General features: G+C 36.8%; 1 protein-coding gene across 1 annotated transcript; it reads left to right on the top strand.

Moving 5' to 3' along the window:
* The first annotated feature begins 677 nt into the window (after window positions 1–677).
* suclg1 (succinate-CoA ligase GDP/ADP-forming subunit alph) lies at window positions 678–19,669 on the top strand. Its single transcript, XM_058641628.1, has 9 exons — window positions 678–834; window positions 2,680–2,780; window positions 5,449–5,565; window positions 5,776–5,988; window positions 6,451–6,508; window positions 7,004–7,087; window positions 11,081–11,232; window positions 15,348–15,536; window positions 19,231–19,669. The coding sequence occupies exons 1-9, from the start codon at window positions 801–803 to the stop codon at window positions 19,255–19,257; spliced, it is 975 nt and encodes a 324-aa protein (XP_058497611.1). The 5' UTR covers window positions 678–800; the 3' UTR covers window positions 19,258–19,669.
* Window positions 19,670–20,040: the final 371 nt, after the last annotated feature.

A 20,040-nucleotide genomic window follows, 5' to 3' on the forward strand; every position in this document is an offset into this window, starting at 1 on the left:
TCAGATAAACATTTTTTTTTCTTTCCTGAGCAATAATTTTACATAATTTTCGAAATGTAGAAGGGGATTGGGACAGTTTCTGGCAAAATTACCATTAGGACACTTTGACTAGTCAGACTTTAATATCATCAATAAATTGTCGTTAAATTTAACAAATGCAATAAAGCAAATATTCCTTTATTCTATCCATCATGGACAAATGTAGATAAGGGCTTTGAAAAATGATTAATAATAGTAATACTACTACTACTAATAATAACAAATAAAGGACTATCTTATCTTATCTTATTAACAATAATAAAAATTAATAAGCCAAGTCATATTGACATATATATATATATATATACATGTATATACATATATATAAATATACATATATATATATATATATATATATAAACATATGTATATACTTATTACTAATAACAATAATAGTGCTATGTAGTTACACATTCATAAAATATCATATCCCTTCTTCAGATGCGCCCTCTGGTGCTGACACATGTTTCTTTCAAGTAGTCGCTAGAAAACTACATTACCCAGAAGTCCCTGATTTTATTTATATACGGCACATTTTATTGCCTGGAATAACTTCTGACCTTATGTTTGTCTTTTGGACACAATTCACACCTTCTAAAAAAAAAAAAAAGTATCACTCAGGAGTACGAAAATTCAGGAGTTTATAAGGAGACAAACGGGATTTAAAGCTAATTTGTAAAATTTCACAGGGATGTTTGTGGTCCACTAACATTGGTAACGTCAGGCCCTCAACCTCCGGTGTCATTGGTGAATGACCGAAGATGTCTCACTGCAGGTTGTTTGCCAGGCTGCTTTGTAAGTATTTTGTAACAAATTACTATTTTAATCGCCTAGAATGTTCGATGGTGTCGTTTATATCACACACATGTATTCGTTAACGTTGTGGTGTACATTAACTCAGCGTTGCAGACTCATTTAGTCTGGCGTTGGCTAGCAAAGTTCCCCTAGGTTGAGTGTTGACTGGTTGTCAGTTAGCCTACATCATTAAATAGCTACGTAAGCCTGCCAGCCGATTATACCAGTTAGCAAGCAAGCTAACTAACTAGGTTGTTCAGTTGAGAACTATTTATATCCTCCCGACAGTCGGCAGTCAACCTGGGGTGTGTTTTGATCTTTAACCTGATCTTTAGCGTCTGCTAAATGACATGTAATGTAATGTAACCTTGTTCTCTGGACTAAATGTGTTCAGTAACTGCTGCGACTGCTATGTATGGACCAGTGATAGTTGTCTGCAACCTTTCTGCTAACAGCTTTGACTTAGGAGTTTGTTCGATATGGTTGGTTGACAAGAACACAGTTGGTGTAATGAAAACACTTAATACAATTATTTAGCACCCATCACTGGCTTTTAAATCAATCTATGGAGTGGACCTGTAGATCTGATGGGACACCGAGCTTAGTGGGATGAACTTTGTTCAGTGAGATTGGTAAATTGTCCTACAGGCACTGGAAGAAGATCAAGGTTCAATCATTTAGGGGGAGATACTGTTGGTCATTCAAAACAAACTCACCCACGCTCATTTACTAAAGGGCATATGTATGTAATTTTGTCATATTAATTAACATAATGGTTATTTTCCTCTTTGCTTCATGGACCTAAACTTGCAGCTAATAATTTTGTTTGACTGAGTTGAGACAATTTAAGAAATGTCATAGGGCCCTGTATAAAAATTGATGAACTTTCTAAATAAAGTATACCTTATTGGTCATTTGGTTGATTGTCTGTCTGCTGTTGATCCATTAACTTTAAAACAATTTTAATCCCCAATTTGCAATTGTATTTATTTATGCCATGATGCTTTATACTATATAAATGCAACAAATGCATACGTACACACAGCACAACACACAAAATTTAACTGATGGTGTGAAAGAATCACTTCACAACGAAACCACTCAAAACAAACCTACATGAACGATAATACCACAATAAAGGCACAGCTGAAACATTATGTCTAATTATGGACCGCAGTGTTATGCAGCATGTTATTATACATAATGTGTATAACAGTTAGTCTTTGTCTTATTAGTTGTTTAAGAGTAGACATACAACTTTATACTGGAGCCTCTTCAGTTGCACTTTGACCAACAATCATGTGTTGTGATTTGGTTGAACTCTGGACAATGTCCAGAGAATTGTGTCCGGTTATTCTCCACAGTTTGCCTTTCACATACTATGTCAAATGTCAGCATGAGATACTCTGGTCTAATTAAAACAAATATGCCTGTCATTTTGGTCCCAAATGCAGTAAACATTATCTGCAAAGTCTGATTGAAAATCAAAATGGTTGCTCAGTAATAATAAATAACAGTTGCAGAAGCAAAGGGAGTGTTCCCAAAACACTAAGTATAAAATACAAGGGATAATTTTGTTGGAAAGATTAATTGTCTGCTGTTATTTTAATCATATAATATGGATTATGAAAATAATACTGTTGAATAAATCATTTTTTTGATTTGTCAATAAACCATTTTATAATGACAGCATGTCTTAATGTGTTTTCCCACCTTAATTGATGTGACAGACATGTGTAACAGCACAGTCTGCTTATCCTTTGTCAATTTGATAGTTTGTGAAATGATAAGATTTAAAGAAACGTTTTGATGATTAATCTTGATCTTTCTTCGTCTATCAATCAGTGCAGCAGAGTGGAGTCAGGCACTGTTATACAGGATCCAGAAAGAATCTCTACATCAACAAAAATACAAAGGTCATCTGCCAAGGATTCACGGGGAAGCAGGTTTGTAATTAAAACTTTTTACCGTCAAACACACTGTTCTTTAAACAGATGAACACATTTCCTCTGTATTTTGTTTGTAGTCTCATTCTTTCTTTCTATATGACTTAAAATCACAAAAGGAGGTCAATTTATTTCAACCTTTAATAATTTTGCATTTGCTCGTTCGCTCAACCTCAGTAATCATGTCGATTCAAGTGACATTATGTCTTACAGCATTTTAAATTGTGAGAAAAATATGATTCTCTCTTTTTTTTTAGCCTCAGTTCAGAAATGTTCTGTTGCCTTAGGAAGAGCAACAAATATGTCCCACAGGACATTTCATTTTCCTGCACAACACCTGCTCAATTCCAACAGGATTCCTCCGTGACTGAAATAGATCCAGAGGGACTTTATTTCCCTTGTCACTCCTGTCAATGAAGGCTGTAAAACATGTAATGAATGTCATACTTTACATGCATAAGTTTCAATTGCAATAGAGAAAACGGAATTAAGATAAAATAAAGTCAAAAGTTTAAACTTTAAAGTTAAACTTGTGAGATAGGGTAGGGTTTTAACATTGGGAAACACTGGCCTTGGAAGAGGTTTGCACTCGGACTGCTCTGACTAATTTAGTGTTTCAATCAAAGGGTAAAATTGTTTTAAGTAAAGTCAAGAGTTAAAGAAATGACTTAATCTTCCTTTCTTTATACTCAGTTTATTGTATTTTGAGTGATATATATGGTCTGTTTAAATTCTAAAACCTGCCATTGGATCAGTAAAAAAAAAGATATTATTGGTTCATTGATCTAGCTTGTTGTTTTGTTTTTTTCATTTGTTGTGGAAAGTAACTTTTCATTTTTTTCCTAATTAAACTTTCCCCATTGACATCCATAAATCATTGTTTCACACATGAATAACCTGTGTGTGATTGTAGAGCCTTACAGTTGTTGTTCAAGAGCACAATAAAGCTCAGATTCACTTTGAACAGCGTCCAGTCAAGGAGAATTGGAGAAAATAAATCCCGGCAAGTGTTTAACAAGCCAGAAACATGGACTTTACAGATTTATATCTCTTCCTCTGTCCTTGTGCACTTTCAATTTCTCATCTTCCACTTTCTCTTCAACATAATAAAAGGTTGTTAAATACAGTTCCAGTGAACACTCTGGGTAATTAGAAAAGGATGAGAAATGAAGTAAGTGCTGTTGAGTGCACATTGTCGTTTCCTTCTGGCTTGATAAGCAAGCCATTTTTCAAATTTATTGTCCCAACATTTTCGATAATAATGACTGGAGAAAACAGCAAAGTTAGCACAGGGAAGGAGCATAATACACTTGGGGAAAATGCTGATGCATTGCTTCTAATTCCCCTTAATGGGCTAGTTATAATTTTTACATTAAGGTCATTTATTTGCACTCGTACTTATGACCCTCGGCTACTTTATTGACATTGTTTCAGCATCTATTCCACAATAATGAACTGACTGCAGGGGGATAGGATCAGTGCAGCTGAGGATCAGTGTGCACAGCCTTTATTCACACATTTACTCAAGGAAAAAAAAACAAACAAACATTTTTTTACCTCCCAAAATGTATTCAAGTGTGTACTTTTTTTAAAAAGGCGTTATTGACAGACATTATCTATGCTACGCTATAACTAATTTAACTTTTTTGTTCGTGTACCATCCTCTAATTGTATGAATTGTAGTTTCTAAATACCCTAGAATGAGCCTTTTATATTTATAAGGAAAGCCATTGTGGACCACCACATTTTTGCACAACTAAATATCTGCCGAGTTTTGATGCTAACTGAAGGCTATAAAAGTTCAACACCACATTTGAAAGTGAAAGTTAAGGCGAGGGATATTCAGCTGCAACATGTAACTGCACCAATAAATGTTGTAAAATTGTACACACTATACCTTTTTGAAATAACATAAATATTTTTTTATCATGTGCTTTGGGCAGGGGCCATCTTGCACTGTCATGTTTCTAAAGCAGACAGAACTACAACAGTATTTGTCCAACTTCACAGATGTATTATATGTTTGTTAGCAATACAACCCAGTTAATGCATGTAACTATAACAGTATGTATGTGTATTTGATGTTCAACAAGAAATTGCCACAAAAAAGTCAGGATATAAGATGAGATGAGATATAGTTTATAAAAACGTGTTGCCATTTCATTGTCTGTCCAGAGAACATTAATTTTGCTTAGTACTTAGTCAAAATTATTAATTATTGTAAATGAATATTGAAAAAAAAAAAAGAAAATATATATATATATATATATATATATATATATATATATATATATATATATATATATATATATATATATATATATATATACAGTTGGCTTTCAGATAGATTGTCATTTATTGGCCTTAGCTGCAAAAATCCATCACTGGAGAATAAAGTCACTTTTGATTTGTTCTTCAAATGCTCACTGGATAGATGAAACCCTGAAAATATATTTACCGGCAGTTGCAACCCTAAGAGAACCCAGCATCACTCCTGTATGCATCCCTTAAGTTGCATGCATAGGTGATTAATCCTGGGTGGCAGCATATTTCCACCCTCCACTCCATCTGTAATGATATTTCAAGGTTGATGCCGCAGAAGTGACTGTCCCCCACTTCACTGCACATTCACCCACACTGACTCCTCTTTCCCTCTCTCTGCCTCTAGGGAACGTTTCACAGTCAGCAGGCTCTTGACTATGGCTCCCAGTTAGTTGGAGGTGTTTCCCCTGGTAAAGGCGGTAAAACACACCTCGGCCTGCCGGTCTTCAACTCAGTCAAGGAGGTATGAATGCATGGTTCCTCATTCGTCTTTGGGCTTGGCTTTTAACATGAAAATATTTGGCATAGTGATGGTGTAAATGCAGCTCATGCCTTGTCATGCGGTCTAAAGCGTTACTGATGCTTTCTTCAAGAAACATTAGGTGGCACTGTTTCCTAATTTTAGAATTTCTGTTTGTAATACTCCACAAATAACTTTTCTTTCCTACTTCAGGCAAAGGCAGGCACAGGGGCAGATGCTACTGTGATATATGTACCTCCGCCATTTGCGGCAGCAGCCATCATTGAAGCCATTGATGCAGAGATACCCCTGGCTGTCTGCATCACTGAGGGCATCCCCCAGCAAGACATGGTTAGAGTCAAACATAGGCTCCTCCGCCAGAGCACTACCCGCCTCATTGGCCCCAACTGTCCAGGAGTCATCAATGTAAGCTCACTTACACTGACACACATTCGTCTTTCCTTTTCTTTTTTCTTTCTTTAATTTTTGTTGGTGTTATTGTTGTTGTTCAGTGGGCTGGAAGCCTAAGCTCCCTCTCAAGGGTCCAGCAGTAATTCAGATTTACTGCATTAATATTCTGCACAGTCCAAATGAAACCCATAAGGAGCATGATGTTTATACCGATGTTTATGTTTGCTTGTTTCTCCTTTGGCTGCAGCATTAATAGTATCAGATGTTTGGTTTGAATAACACAATTTCTAGATATCAAAAATTAACACATATTTGCATTTTGGTCAAAGAACAATTAAAGAAGTTAACAAAGAAATAAATAGCTGAGGAATGAGTTGTTCAACTAAAAGTTAGAGTTGGGGGTGAATAAGTGCCGTAGGGAAGTTAGAAACACAATTGAATGACAGTTAATTGTCTTTTACTTTTTTTTATTTGCAGCCTGGAGAATGCAAAATTGGGATCATGCCTGGTCATATCCATAAGAAAGGAAGAATTGGTAAGTTTAATAATTTGTCTTGAAAATACACATTTTATTATCTTGTTTTATATCTTAATGCAATTTAAATCATTTATACTTGAAATAAAGGTTATTTCAGTCTTTACTAAGACGATTGAGGGTCTTCCACAAAAGTGTTATTACAAAAGAAAATGGAAAAGAACTTTCCTTCCAAATGTTTTTTTTTTTACTTCTATACTTAAATCCTTGACTCTGTTGGGAACAGCTTGATAAGCTGTGTGTGCTGCTGCTTCTTTGTGAAACAAAACATGAAGTCTGTTTTTATAGTAAATTGATTGCCATTGTTCCCAAAACACTGAACAGCTATTATGGAACTGTGATGATGATGGTCTTTTTCCCCCCCACATTTCTGTCAGTTCAAGTTTTACACAGCTGAACTCATTTCATCTCACTTTATCACCCTTCAGTGTTTTTGCAGTGTCATTACCAAAATAATTATAACATCACAAATATTTTTTATTGTTTGTGTTCCAGGCATTGTGTCTCGATCAGGGACCCTGACATATGAAGCTGTACACCAATCTACACAAGTCGGCTTGGGGCAGTCTCTTTGCATTGGTAAGCTTGCAATGACCCAGTGTTATATTGAATTTAAATTAAGTACACCTAGCTTTTAGTTTTAAAAATAGAGATTATGAATGAATGAATAAAACATTTGACGACAAAAGCATTAAACAGGAAAAAAGACTAGAATAATCAATAACATAATGTGAGATCAAAATAGTTCCATAATATTTTACATAATTTCTCTGGAGACACAAATTTATGTAAAAAAAAAAAAAGAAGGACTTATTGATAATAGGAAAGTGATGTACTGTGTTAGTGCACTTGGCTTGTTTTCTGATAAATGTTATGTCAGACTTAAACACTGGAGTTGCTGCTCTCTTTGAAGACTATCTGATATTCAGGCATGGCACACATGCAAGAAAAAAAAGACAGAAAAACAAGTCTCATCTCTTGATCCTTGACCATGCATTTTTTTCCTGCTTACATCAGGCAAGTAAAAATAAACTGAAAACTATAGGATTCTTAATTCAATTATCTTTTATGAATATCTGTATCTTTTCTTCCTGTTTCACAATTTCATATTTTACTTTCCTATATTTGTCATGCAGCGCGCATACTAATAATCTTTTATGAATGATTTAGTCTAGAAAGACAAATTTAATTGTATCTGGAGTCCCTGGACAGACAGTCAACACTAAAAGCAGTTAAAATATGCAACAACATAAAAACTGAGCCTGCAGAAAAAGACAAAGATGTTTTATATGACTCGTGAGATTGACAATAGCAGTGTAACAATCAACTTATCATAGTCCCGGGGACGACTCAAAGCATAATGATAAGAAATGTCTCTGGTGTTCTCACACTCGCAGCCCTGTTTTCGGTCATTTACTTATTTTTTCTGTTGTTTAGCAACGCGTGTACACAGCACATCATGTGGCTGGGAATTTATATGAAACACTCTTTGATGATTCAAACTATATTGGATTTAGATTAGAAACTATTTACATTTACATTTACTTGTGCTGCCTTGTATTTTTATTCTCAGTGAAACGATCTGCCAGTCACAAGTGTTTTATCTATGTTTCTATACGGATCAACCTCACTTGTTTTATTGCATATTCAGAACATATAGACTACTGTTTCCTTACCAATTTACCTGACTCCCTTATTTCTTGGCAACACAGTATATAAACTGTGAAAGACTTAACTGTTTTGCTCAAAGAAAAACTTATTTGCCACCAGAAAATCGATATTAAAGGGCTGGTTGGCCACTTGAATTAAACACCAAACAGCTTGGCTTTGGCATAATTGTTTCGACATGTTAATTATGTCCTTTTAGCCAGACTTCACACAGCCAGGCCTGCAACATTATTAACTATTGTAGAGTTCATTAAAAGGGTTTATTTGTGATTCTGGTAATTCAATTCAACTCGATTCAATTTAAAGCTGCAACTAAAGATTATTTTCATGATCAATTAATCTGTCGATTATTTTCTCGATTAATCGATTAATCGTTTGGTCCATAAAATATCAGAAAAAATGTTGGTCGGTGTTCGTCGGACCTGGAAATGATGACGTTCTCAAATCAGGCTTGTTTTGTCCACAAACCAAAATTATGAACTTTTAATGATTTCTTTGTTATCCAGAGCAAAGAAATGAAGAAAATACTCACATTTAAGAAGCTTAAACAATCAGAAATCTTGTTTTAAACATGAAAAAAACTTCAAACCGATTAATCGATTATCAAAATAGTTGTTAAATAATTTAGTAATCGATTAATAATCGATTCATCGAGTAATTGTTTCAGCTCTAATTCAATTTTCTTTGTATATTGCCAAATCACAACATAGATTCTCTCAAGGCATTGTGCATAGTAAGGCAGAAGAGTTCACACAATAAGCAAGCACTAGGCATCAATGGAGAGAAAAAAAAACTGCATTTTAACAGCAAGACTGACTGAACCAGACTCAAAGATGTGCAGCCATCTGTCTCGACTGGTTGGGGTGAAAGTAAAGAGACAGAAGAGAGACCAGAAGCAGATATATAACAGTTGTATGAAGTCATAGGTTTAGACAGGACAGTTCTGAATCAGTTATGACATGTTTATAATTTATCCATGCAGTACCATAGAAAAAAACAAGGTTAATGACCCCCAGCAGTCTAATTCTATGGCAAAACATAATATAACCTTCATCAAAAATAAAGGTTTTAAGTCTAACTTTAAATAGACCGTCTTAGTATAAGTCTACAGCGAATTAAGTTAGTACAATATTTAATATCACTCTCAACTTTGATGCTGGTAATATGGTTCTCTCTTTGGTTGTTATTGATGTATTTTTTTTTCTTGGTTTTTTAATGGTGTGAATATCAATTTAGGTGACATTTTGTCTTTGATGTTTTCTTTTGTGGATGTTTGCCCATGCTTTTATAGACCATTGTATAAGTTTCTTTGGAAATTATTTATAATAAAAAATAATTATTGGGCTCTTGTGATTTGGATAGGCTGGGGAAGTCATTTTCCCTGGGTATGAAAGGAGCAGTGTCATTAAACCACCATGCAAAGATAAATGTGGTTTGGGACAGTTATAGCATTAAACAAACTTTTGAAGTGACTTTGAAGTAAAAGTGACTGATGGTGTGTCTTTAACCTCAGTCTAGTGTTACTTTAATATATTTAACAAATGCTGTTCATCTAGGGTGACTTTGGAAAATGACATTAGTTAAGTCCATCAATCTCTCTTGTTGTGTTATAGATGAAATCTAAAGCAGCAACCACTCCCATTGTCCTTTTTTCAGTGCAGCTTTGACACAGTAAAAAAAGAACAACAAAAACAATTGTGCTCTCCCTGCTCAGCACAAAACTGCAAACACTCGCAGCTGGAGACTAGCTGGTGAACAGAGCGGAGCGTTTAGTGGCGAAGGAGCCAGATATTCCCCTCAGGAGGTGGAGAAGGCAAAAGTAGTAATTAGTCGACTAGGAACATACATTAATATGAACCCTAATGTTGCCCTGGCCACACAGCGACATAGTGCCTAGCACTCTTGCCTTACTGTTAAAAGACCCACTGTTCTCAACCTGGTCTGACCAAGGTCCTTTCTGTAGGGAGTTTGTATGTTCTCCACCTGTGTGTGAGGCTTCAGGTACTTTCAGAGGTTTAATTGAACATGAGCAATTGAATGTAGGTGCCTGTGTTTGCCCTGCACTGGACTGGCGACCTGTTTAAGGTGACCTGTGTTGTTGGGGCTGGCTCCAGAAGCCTCACCACCCTGAATTAGGATTATTTGAATAATTGATGACTAATTAATTTTCAACTATTTTAATAATGTTTTTTTTTTTTTTTTTTAAATAATTAAAACAAGCTTTCTGATTTTTCAGCTTCTTAAATGTGAATATATTCTGGTTTATTTGCTCCATATGACAAAGAAATCATTAAAACCAATTCATTTTGGTTTGTGGACTAATTAAGAGGTCTTTGAGAATGTCATAATTTCAAGGTCTGATCAACATTTTTCAACATTTTATGGAGCAAACAAGTAGTCAATTAATCGAAAAATAAGCATTATTTAAAATGAATGTTACCGTATATATCTTCTGTTAGTTAATTATATAATTTTATAGTTACTTAATTGCTTGTTGAAAGTTTTCTGCTGCTCCCAGTTGATCAAAAACTCGACAAAGAAGTGTTTATTTAAAATTCATTATGCACATATTAGCCAATAGTCACTATCAGATGTTTGTTTTAAAAAAGCTGTATTAAAAACAACACATTTACTCCATGCCTGTTGTAAAGAAAGTCCTTATTTCCATCTGTATAAGAGAAGAGAGTGGGGATATAGAATATATTAAAGTTATGTGTTCTAATGAAATAATTCATGACCCTGATGAACAGCCGTGAACAATCTCAGTGCTGATTATCCGACCACATCAGCATAAAGTTGCTGTTTATTCCTCAGGCTCAACAACCAAGCAATGATCAAATATTCACCGGAATTATCCTTAGAGATTTTTGAATATAACAAGTGTTTGCTTTGTCCTCCTGTTAGGTATTGGTGGGGATCCATTCAATGGCACAGACTTCATAGACTGTCTGGAGGTGTTCCTGCAGGATCCCAAGACGGAGGGAATCATCCTTATTGGAGAAATCGGAGGCAATGCAGAGGAGAATGCAGCAGAATACCTCAAACAGCACAACTCTGTAAGGAAATAACACACGGGACACCCATTATTTCACTTCACTCTCTTTGTACTAATCTCTTCTACAGCACCTCACCTCAGCAGATGTATCTGTTCGTATAAAACATTTATTCTTGACTGAGTTAGCTCTTATTCATTCCTTTTAAAATCTATCAGTGGTAGTGAAACCATCGTCCATTGAGAACAAAGTAGAAATATGAAGGTGCCCTTTCTTTTTGATCACAGCCTCAGCTCTCCGCTCTTAGTTTCCAGTGTCTGTGTGATTAGTGTGGTGAGGAGTAATAGATAGACTGTACATATGATTCACAGGGCTTTTTGTCAGAAATCTGCAGTGAACCTTCACTGTTGCCAGCATGTGATAAAGAAAACCCAAGGAGTGGCTGAGAACTTAAAACCATGGATTTCAGTTGGCCAGTACATGGCATTTTACTCCATGCAGATGACTTTTAATCTGCTATTTTTTTTTTTAGTGTGTATCTGTGTGTTTGCTTCTCTGTACGTGCACATTCCTGTATTGCTCTTGTGCTGAGAAATGGATTTGATTTGCCTCGGCTGCTTTAATGCATGCAAATCTCCTGCTAGCGTCTTAGGAGAATAACTTATCTCACTTGACAAAAATAAAGTACAAACACCACCACCGCACGACCCACCCAATCACCCAGGTGGTTACTGTGAGGGACAGCGCAAATGAAACCTATGTAAGAAAAAGTCCAGCAGTGCATGAGGTTAAGCTGCAGATCTTCTGTTGAAAGTGTGTAGAACATCATACATAACATAATGTACTTGGATGGTATTCTAAATAGAGAAAGCTTAATAGAAGTCTGGAGACGTTGTTTTACTTTGGAGAAAACTTAACTTTTCTTAATTGGGATATATTTGAAATTTGAAGTCAAGTCAGCAATACACTAACCCAGGGCAGCTCCCATATGTGAGTATTGTATTAATGTGAAGCAGTGTTGCTGGAAGGGAGCAGCAGTCAACCTACAACGTATCTCGCAACATAAATACAAATTACAAAACAGTAGGGCTGTATCTATTGATTATATTTACTATTGATTTACCTGTGGATCTTCTCAATTAATCAAGAAGTAGTTTTCTCAAATAAATGCAATAAAATGGTTAAAAAAGAAAAACAGTCTGTTTCCCAAACCTCAAACTAATGTTCTCAAATGTTAGTTTTGCCCACAAACCAGATATTCAGAAAGAAACTGAACACAATGTAGGATTTCAACCTTCAAATGATGTCTCCAAGAATATTTTGATCTTGTATCATCTTACATGAGGCTGAATGGCACCCCCGTCAAAGCTTGAGCAGGTCTGCATCGCCTGCAGTGGCACTATGTTTCAGGTCCGTGCCACAATAATTACCATTCTACTTTGCAGCATACACCCCCTTCCCATCTCCATCTCGTTCATAACTCAAGTGATAAAAAAAAAAAAAGGTGCATACAGTGAGCAGGGGGTTGTTTAAGATGGGTTAAAAAAGGCAAGCTACGTAAACTAAAGCACTATCGTTCTTTTTGTCGTTTCTTCTGGGGTTAGTTTTTGTTTCTAATATATTGAAAAATAAAACAAATGCTATAGCATAACTACTGTATCTGCCTACGTGGCAACGTCCATGAGTAATGTCCTCACAAATGTGAGGCTACAGCAGTTGGAAAGTTTGCTGTGAACTGACTCAAGAAATAACAGTGAAAACCAGCCTATTTAAAATGTCTAAAATCAATAAGTAGACGTCAGCTGTGCTTGGTGGAATGGAAACATTGCTTAAGCAATGAGACAGAGACTCAAAGTTAGGCCAATTGAATTAAGTGAAACAAAATAACTTTATGATTGTGAGACAAACAACTGTCAAAAACTATTGATTCAAATATTGCTATAATGAGGGGCAATTCTATTATTTCATTTATATCAATAGGCCTCCCTCGTAATGCAAAACAGCACCTAGAATTACATTCTCCAAAATAATCGCACAGTTAAATCAAAACCTTTCTATAATGGTTCCAACAAAACCTGAGCTAACTAACGAAAGAACCAAACTGAGTGCAGATGCGTTGTCTTTGACTTTCATGAGTCTAAGCTAGCTATTTCTAATAAACTGCCAACTCAACACGTCACCATAATCGAACTGTCTCTTAAAAACACAGAAATGTCGGTAAAGACATTAATATCTTGTGTGAAAGGAGAGAAAAAACCATGTTAACCTTGGCAGTAAAATGTTGGACCACATCGCTCATTGTATGAAGTTAATTGAGATTTTTTTTTTATGCTTGCTTGGTGCTTCACATTAACTTGACAAATTCTGCCACACTAGGCACATTATGTATTGAATGCTCAGTGAAATTAAAGGTCTGGTGTCGTGATTGATTTGTGTCATGCGACATAAAATATATTGAACTCCTGTTTGAGAAAAAGACACATTATAGTAGAAAGGTGAGAAGGTATTGATTTCAGTATCCATCAGTGTTGCAGCTGATTTACTGCAGACTGTTTATTATGCCGACACCTTAATTTTGTAAAATTCAAGAAAACAAGCTTATATTTCCTACCAGGCTCTGCTGTCAAAGTTTATGACGCAGGACATATTTCAGAATTCAGTCTTCATCAGTGTCTGCACCGCTTGCCAACATCATATGGTCTTAAGAACTCACCTGAATCAAAGGTTTGCCTGTCATTACCAGAGCTTCACAGGCTTTCCCAAATCAGAAATTGGTTTTTACAATGAAAGACCATATAATTTGCCTCATGCATATGAAGTAGGTCAGAGTCTTTGGCACCTAAGCTACCATGAAGTATTTTTTTTTGTTTCAGCCTCTTGACTTTTAGCATTCCTGTCTCCATTGAGCTCAGCTAAGTCCTTTGTAATTCTGTGAAAACAACACTAAAAACTAAAATGGGTTGTAGTCGAGAAGAATGCTGAGACTAGAAAAGTGTCAGGAGGCTCCACGTGTATCCACAGGTGCCTGTTTTGTACCAGTGGTATAATTGTCTGACTTGAAATGAATGGTAGTCAAGACTCCCCTCGGTATCCAGGGAGGCTGGTTGTAAGAGTAATTAAAGCCCTTTTTTTTGTGGTAGATTTAAGAATTGATACACATGAGGGTGGTCTGATTATTCAGGACGTGAGTGGACTTCCAAGTCTGGTTTTGTTGCTAATTTGTTATGTGCTCACAATTTTTAAGGACAAATAACAGATGCTTGTAACATTATTTAAAGCACTAAAAACTGATATTACTTCTCTCTCGCGCGCACGCTCCTTTTTCTTGTTAACTGTGAAAGTGTTAATATCTCATTAGTGGTTCATTTCTCGCCAAGGTCCTCAACATTTCCCTGGTTGATACACGCCCTTCTACTTTTTAATTATCAAAAGTCATCTCCACTCGATATCCTCGGCTGATGTATTTTTTCCTGTCAGTGTCAGATTTGAATTTAGAGCTAAAACGGTGTGGGACGTGGGTGTCTTTGAAGGACCTCATGGTTTTGCGTCGGCTGTTGAGGATGCTGCGTTCAGTCCGTTACCTAACTATGAATTATTAGCCGCTGTACATGCACACACAGACACGCACCATCCCTCTTGCTGGTAATAATGTTATTGCTGACGGTGAAACATTAGCTCTCTTCACCATGGAAATGATCTTAACTGTTGAACATAGCATCCATCAATGAGCAAGCAGCATAGACAGGCTGAGCTAATCAGTGCCTGCATGACTAATTACCATCTCAGAAATGAGATGATATGAAATGGCAGGAGTCCCTATCTGGTCTTACACCAACCCATGCAATTAAATGGCTTGATTGACCCTTTGTTTTAATAATGCAGACCGAGGCAAAGATGGCTGTTAGACAAGCCTGTTATCACGGGGGGCTGTGAAATGAATGGATGTGGGATGTTTAATTTCTAATGAATGAATGAAATGCTGTTGCAGAAAATTCCCACTGTTTTTGTACACCCACCTCCCTCGTTCTGCTTGATTCCGTCCTTCCCCCTCTTCATCTTTGTTGTTGCTTTGCTAACTGTGCTCAGGTCCTTACTTTCCCTTAAGCCTCTTCTCCTTTTTCCTCATCCAATTTCACCTCACGTTACACTTGTGCTTTTCTTCCTCTTTTTGCATCCAGGGCGCTAATTCGAAGCCTGTGGTGTCCTTCATCGCGGGGCTAACTGCTCCTCCTGGCCGTAGGATGGGCCATGCTGGTGCCATCATCGCTGGTGGGAAAGGTGGAGCCAAAGAGAAGATTGCAGCCCTTCAGTCTGCTGGAGTCGTGGTCAGCATGTCTCCTGCCCAGCTGGGCAGCACTATGTTTAAGGTGAGTCCTTTTCCAACCAGATTATATCACGGACAAGAGCAGTAATTGGAATTATGGTAATGTGATAATTGTAGTGTTAAATGGGCTGTGGAAAAGGACAGCGCCACATATTAAAGTTTATGGCTTACTGTAGTTATTCTATATAGCCTTGTAAAACACTTACCAAAACATTAATTATAAGAGTTTTCTCTATTGCATTTCCACAAAAAAAAAATAACATTTTCCCACTCACCCTTTTCAGATTTATACATTGGTTTCAAGTCTGAATAAGAGTCCAAATGAATGTACTGTAAAAGGTCCTGTCTCCATAATAATTGTGTGACGTCTTTATAAAACTTACATTTATGTAAGGTACTCTTACCTCTGAATGAAATAACTTTGACAGGCAGATGAAGACAGCAAAGTTTCCCGGTCTGTAAAGGATTTTAAGAGACTGGAATTATTCATGCGTCACACCTGAATTATTCAGTGTATTTAACATTGTCACCATTAGAGACGTGCACTGGCTAACTTTCTCAAAGTAATATTTGAACTCATTATAAAAACATAACCCCAGATGGATCCAGAAGCCCCCCGCCCCGCCCACCATGGTGGTTTTTACTACATATTCATCCATCTCTATGTCTGTGTGTCACTTTTTTATGACTTATGGCTTCAAGTCTTTTCAGTGACACCTCTGCCAAACGCTACTATAACAAAAGTTGCTTGAGATAATAAGAAACGGAGCTGTGAAACAAACACTTTTCCAAACGTATATTTCTTTGAGAGAGTCAAATTACTGAATGCGTTTATTTTAGCTTTGAAAAAAAAAATCTCAAACAAAGTCAAGTTTTAGTTATACAGAATAAGCAAACTAATAACCGCTGATCATAAGGGTAAAATATAATCCCATTGCAATAACACTTCAATAACAGTTTCAATAACAAATGTTCTTTTTGTGATTTGAAGTTTTAGTATAATGTAAAGAAATGCAGAAGAGAAAAGCAAAACATTGATAAACATGACCTGACGTTGGCCGTGTTGACGTCAGTGCCTCTTATTTTGAATTTATCTAGGGAGGCACTGTTAACAAGATGTATAAAAAGTGAAAGTGGGTATTACACCCATTCATCATGTTATACTTTCATTACCACCACTGGCCCTACTACACACGAATATAGATTAACACGTTGTTGTTGGTTTTTTTCTTCCAAAGTTTAATTCATAATCATTGTGTGTAATGATGAAAAACTTGTTAAGCGGCCGCTCATTTCGCCGCTCATTGTGTTCATACATCTTTGTTAATCTCATTGACCCCTGTAATCAAAGCAATAACATGTAAGAGACATAATGCTGCGGGTGTGGGAAATAATGTCGACCTCAGTCGCAGCTGTTCATGTTGGTGCAGAGCATCTCTGCCGCCACTGACCTGCACGAGCCTCAACACGAGTGTTGGGAAGAAAAAAAAAAAAAAAAAGGATTCACAAAACCGAATGCACGCATCATCATGTTTAATTATAAGTTGATGAATTATGTATATACTGCTGCAGCAGATGTTTTTATGCCAAAAAACATAAGCTATACAATATGACCTTGTTGTCTAGACTGTGCGTTCTGTCAACGGCGAGGTTGTGCACAAAATGTGTGAATTTCGAAATGTGCAAGCGGTCATTTTAAAAATGTTTTCATTTAAATGAAATGTCAGATGGCAGAAATATTGCTCCATCCTTTCTAATGAAACACAGTGCTGAAGATGCTTTTGTCCTCAGAGTTACATAAGCACGCTATTCATCATCATAATAATTGCACATACACAATGCCAAATCAGTTGTAGTGTAATCAGGATGTCGCATGCCAATATTTTTTTTTTACCACTGTCTCATCGAGAAATATAACATTTTCAGTTCTTGCTGTTTGGCAGTTTGGTGAAAGTCAAAATATGTCGGGAGGAATGATGTTTGTTTCGGCTTTTGTTTCTTTTTCCCCCCCTAAACCCACTAATGGACATTTGGTAGCCAGATACAAAAAATTCCCATTGTCGGTACAATTAATTTGAAATTAATTTTGAAATGTGCTTTTCAACAGTGGCGTTTAATTACAGATAGAGGGCGTACAATCAAATTATAAGTAATGTGAGATATCTAACATGAAAATATTGTTGTAATACTAAAAGCATTACTACTATTGCTACTACTAATAATAATAATACATTAATTCAAAGTTATTTGCCCTGTCCTGTTTGAAAGGGTCAGAAAAGGAAGATAATAGAAAAAAGGAGATCACTTTTGAGAAAATAACAGCTGTGGGCCTTAAATAGTTAAAAGAAAGAAGTGTATTCTGAATGTTGAAACAGAATTAAATATGCAGTTGCATCCAAAGTCATTTTCAGTTCCACTGGTGCATGGACAAGATATTGGAAAATGTGTGCCTTTTTTCTGAGAAGCACCTCATTTATATTCAAGGTAGAGTAATTATGACCTTTTTCGTGTTTACAAAATATCTGGAACACATAATCACAGCAGCAGATAGCATTATCCTGTCCTGCTTAATATTCATGCATGCACACAAACAGCATGCAGATGTGTGCAGGATTTCCTGACTCGCAGTCTGTGACTGATGCGTGCACTGACTCCACACATTTGGCCTCAAAGCTGTGTCAAAGCTGTTGTCATTGCGGCCTCGTAAACGTCTTGTTGCCGATTCGTGTCATGTTCTCCTCTGCTCTCCTCAAGTGGAATCCACATGTATTTTCACACATCCTGTTTGAGTGGCAACCTCTACATTTCTCATTTCACTCTCCCTCTTCCTCTTGCCTAGTCTTGTCAAGTGTCGGGAGTCTGTCTCACACCAAAAGTGTTTTTTTTTTCCCCCCCTCTGGCACTAACAGCTCTACTCTTACCTTTCCTGTCTTGTATTCTTGAGTTGCTTTCTGTTGCCATGAACCAACAAAGCATTGGTCTTCTAATGACACCACCACCCTCCTCCTTTATATTTATACCCCTTCTTTGTTCCCACATTTCCTCTGCAGCCCTCTTTTATCTTACCAATCTAGTGAACTAGGTCGCAGTGCTCTGATCTACCCACCTCTCCGCATTCCTCCCCGTTCATCTTGTCCTTCACAGAATATCAAGCAAACAGAGGCCGAGGTTGCCTCCCCAGCATTTCAGATTCCAGAAAGAAAACAAAAAAAAAATCTCCTCAAGGGGGCAGCAGACCCTCAGGTATTCACAAGGCAGCAAAAGATGAGTCAACATGTGCATTTAATGAGCACTTGTGTGTTCTGTAAACATGATAAATGATATTTGCATTAAGTTGCTCTCCCCCCTGTGGAATTGGAAGTTCTCAGGAGCAACATACTCTATCATCCTTAGGGTTTTGTTATATTTCCAAAATTGAATATATAATGGCAAACATAATACTTTCTCGTTTAAAGTCACATGGTTGGACTGTGCTGATAAACAAAACAGTTATAACGTCACATAGCCCGTATCAGTCACACAAAGTGAGCTGTCTTAATGTTGACAACTTGAACTGAAAGACTTGATTTGTACTTAACAGGAGCAAGCTCTCCAAACTCCAGTCGCCTCTTTTACCCTTGCCCGCACCCAGCCCCCCCCCTCCCTTCAGCAGCTGATCTCACACACGGGATGATTCTGCGTGAATAAATTCACTTCATTTCACGTCGTTCCCTCCTCTCTCTTGTCCTTCTCTGTAGGAGTTTGAGAAGAGGAAGATGCTGTAATTTCTGCAGGAAGGCAGGCACCCAACCTTTCACTCCCTGCTCCAAAATTGAGAGGAACAGCCTGATTCTGGAGGTGGATGTGTCCTACAGTGTCTTCATACCCTGATTACCGCAGACACAATGCGCACACACACACAGTGTTTATATTGTAATTTCTGCCATGTACTTGCACATAATGACAAAATAAAATTTAGCGTCTTAATGGTGATATCCTAAAGAACTCATTGTAGGCAGTTTCAAAAACTTTATCGGTGTTTTTTTTCCCCCATCCTCCCTCCACATTGTTGACAGCTGAAGGAAAGTTACTATGGTATACTCTGTGACCTGTTCAGTTCTGTTTTATGACTGTAAGACATGTTCCGTTACTTGTTTGACTGGCTGTCCACCTGAATAAGAGATATTTCTCATACCATTTTCTTTGCTGCTGGTGTCCATCATTTGTTTCTCACATTGAAAGATGTGTAAAATCACTACACATGCCTCTATGTTAAATTATTTTGATTGGTCAATCAGAAGGATTTATATATAGCCATCTTATCACTAGTGATATAAAAGTAAACCAGGAAAGTCTAAATATGAGATGTTGAAAGCTATTGTCAAGTCGACCTATATTACTCCACCAAGGAGGTAATGTTTGTGACCACGTTTGTCAGACTTTGTCCAAGCGGTATAACTCAAAAATGAAAGTGCCGGTTTTCTGGACTTTTATACATCAAAACAATTGTTGACTTCTGCGAGATAGGCAAGTGTATTGACCCTGGGAAACTTGACTTGAGTGCTAAA

The sequence above is a fragment of the Solea solea genome, chromosome 10 (assembly GCF_958295425.1).
Source record: "Solea solea chromosome 10, fSolSol10.1, whole genome shotgun sequence".
NCBI lineage: Eukaryota > Metazoa > Chordata > Actinopteri > Pleuronectiformes > Soleidae > Solea > Solea solea.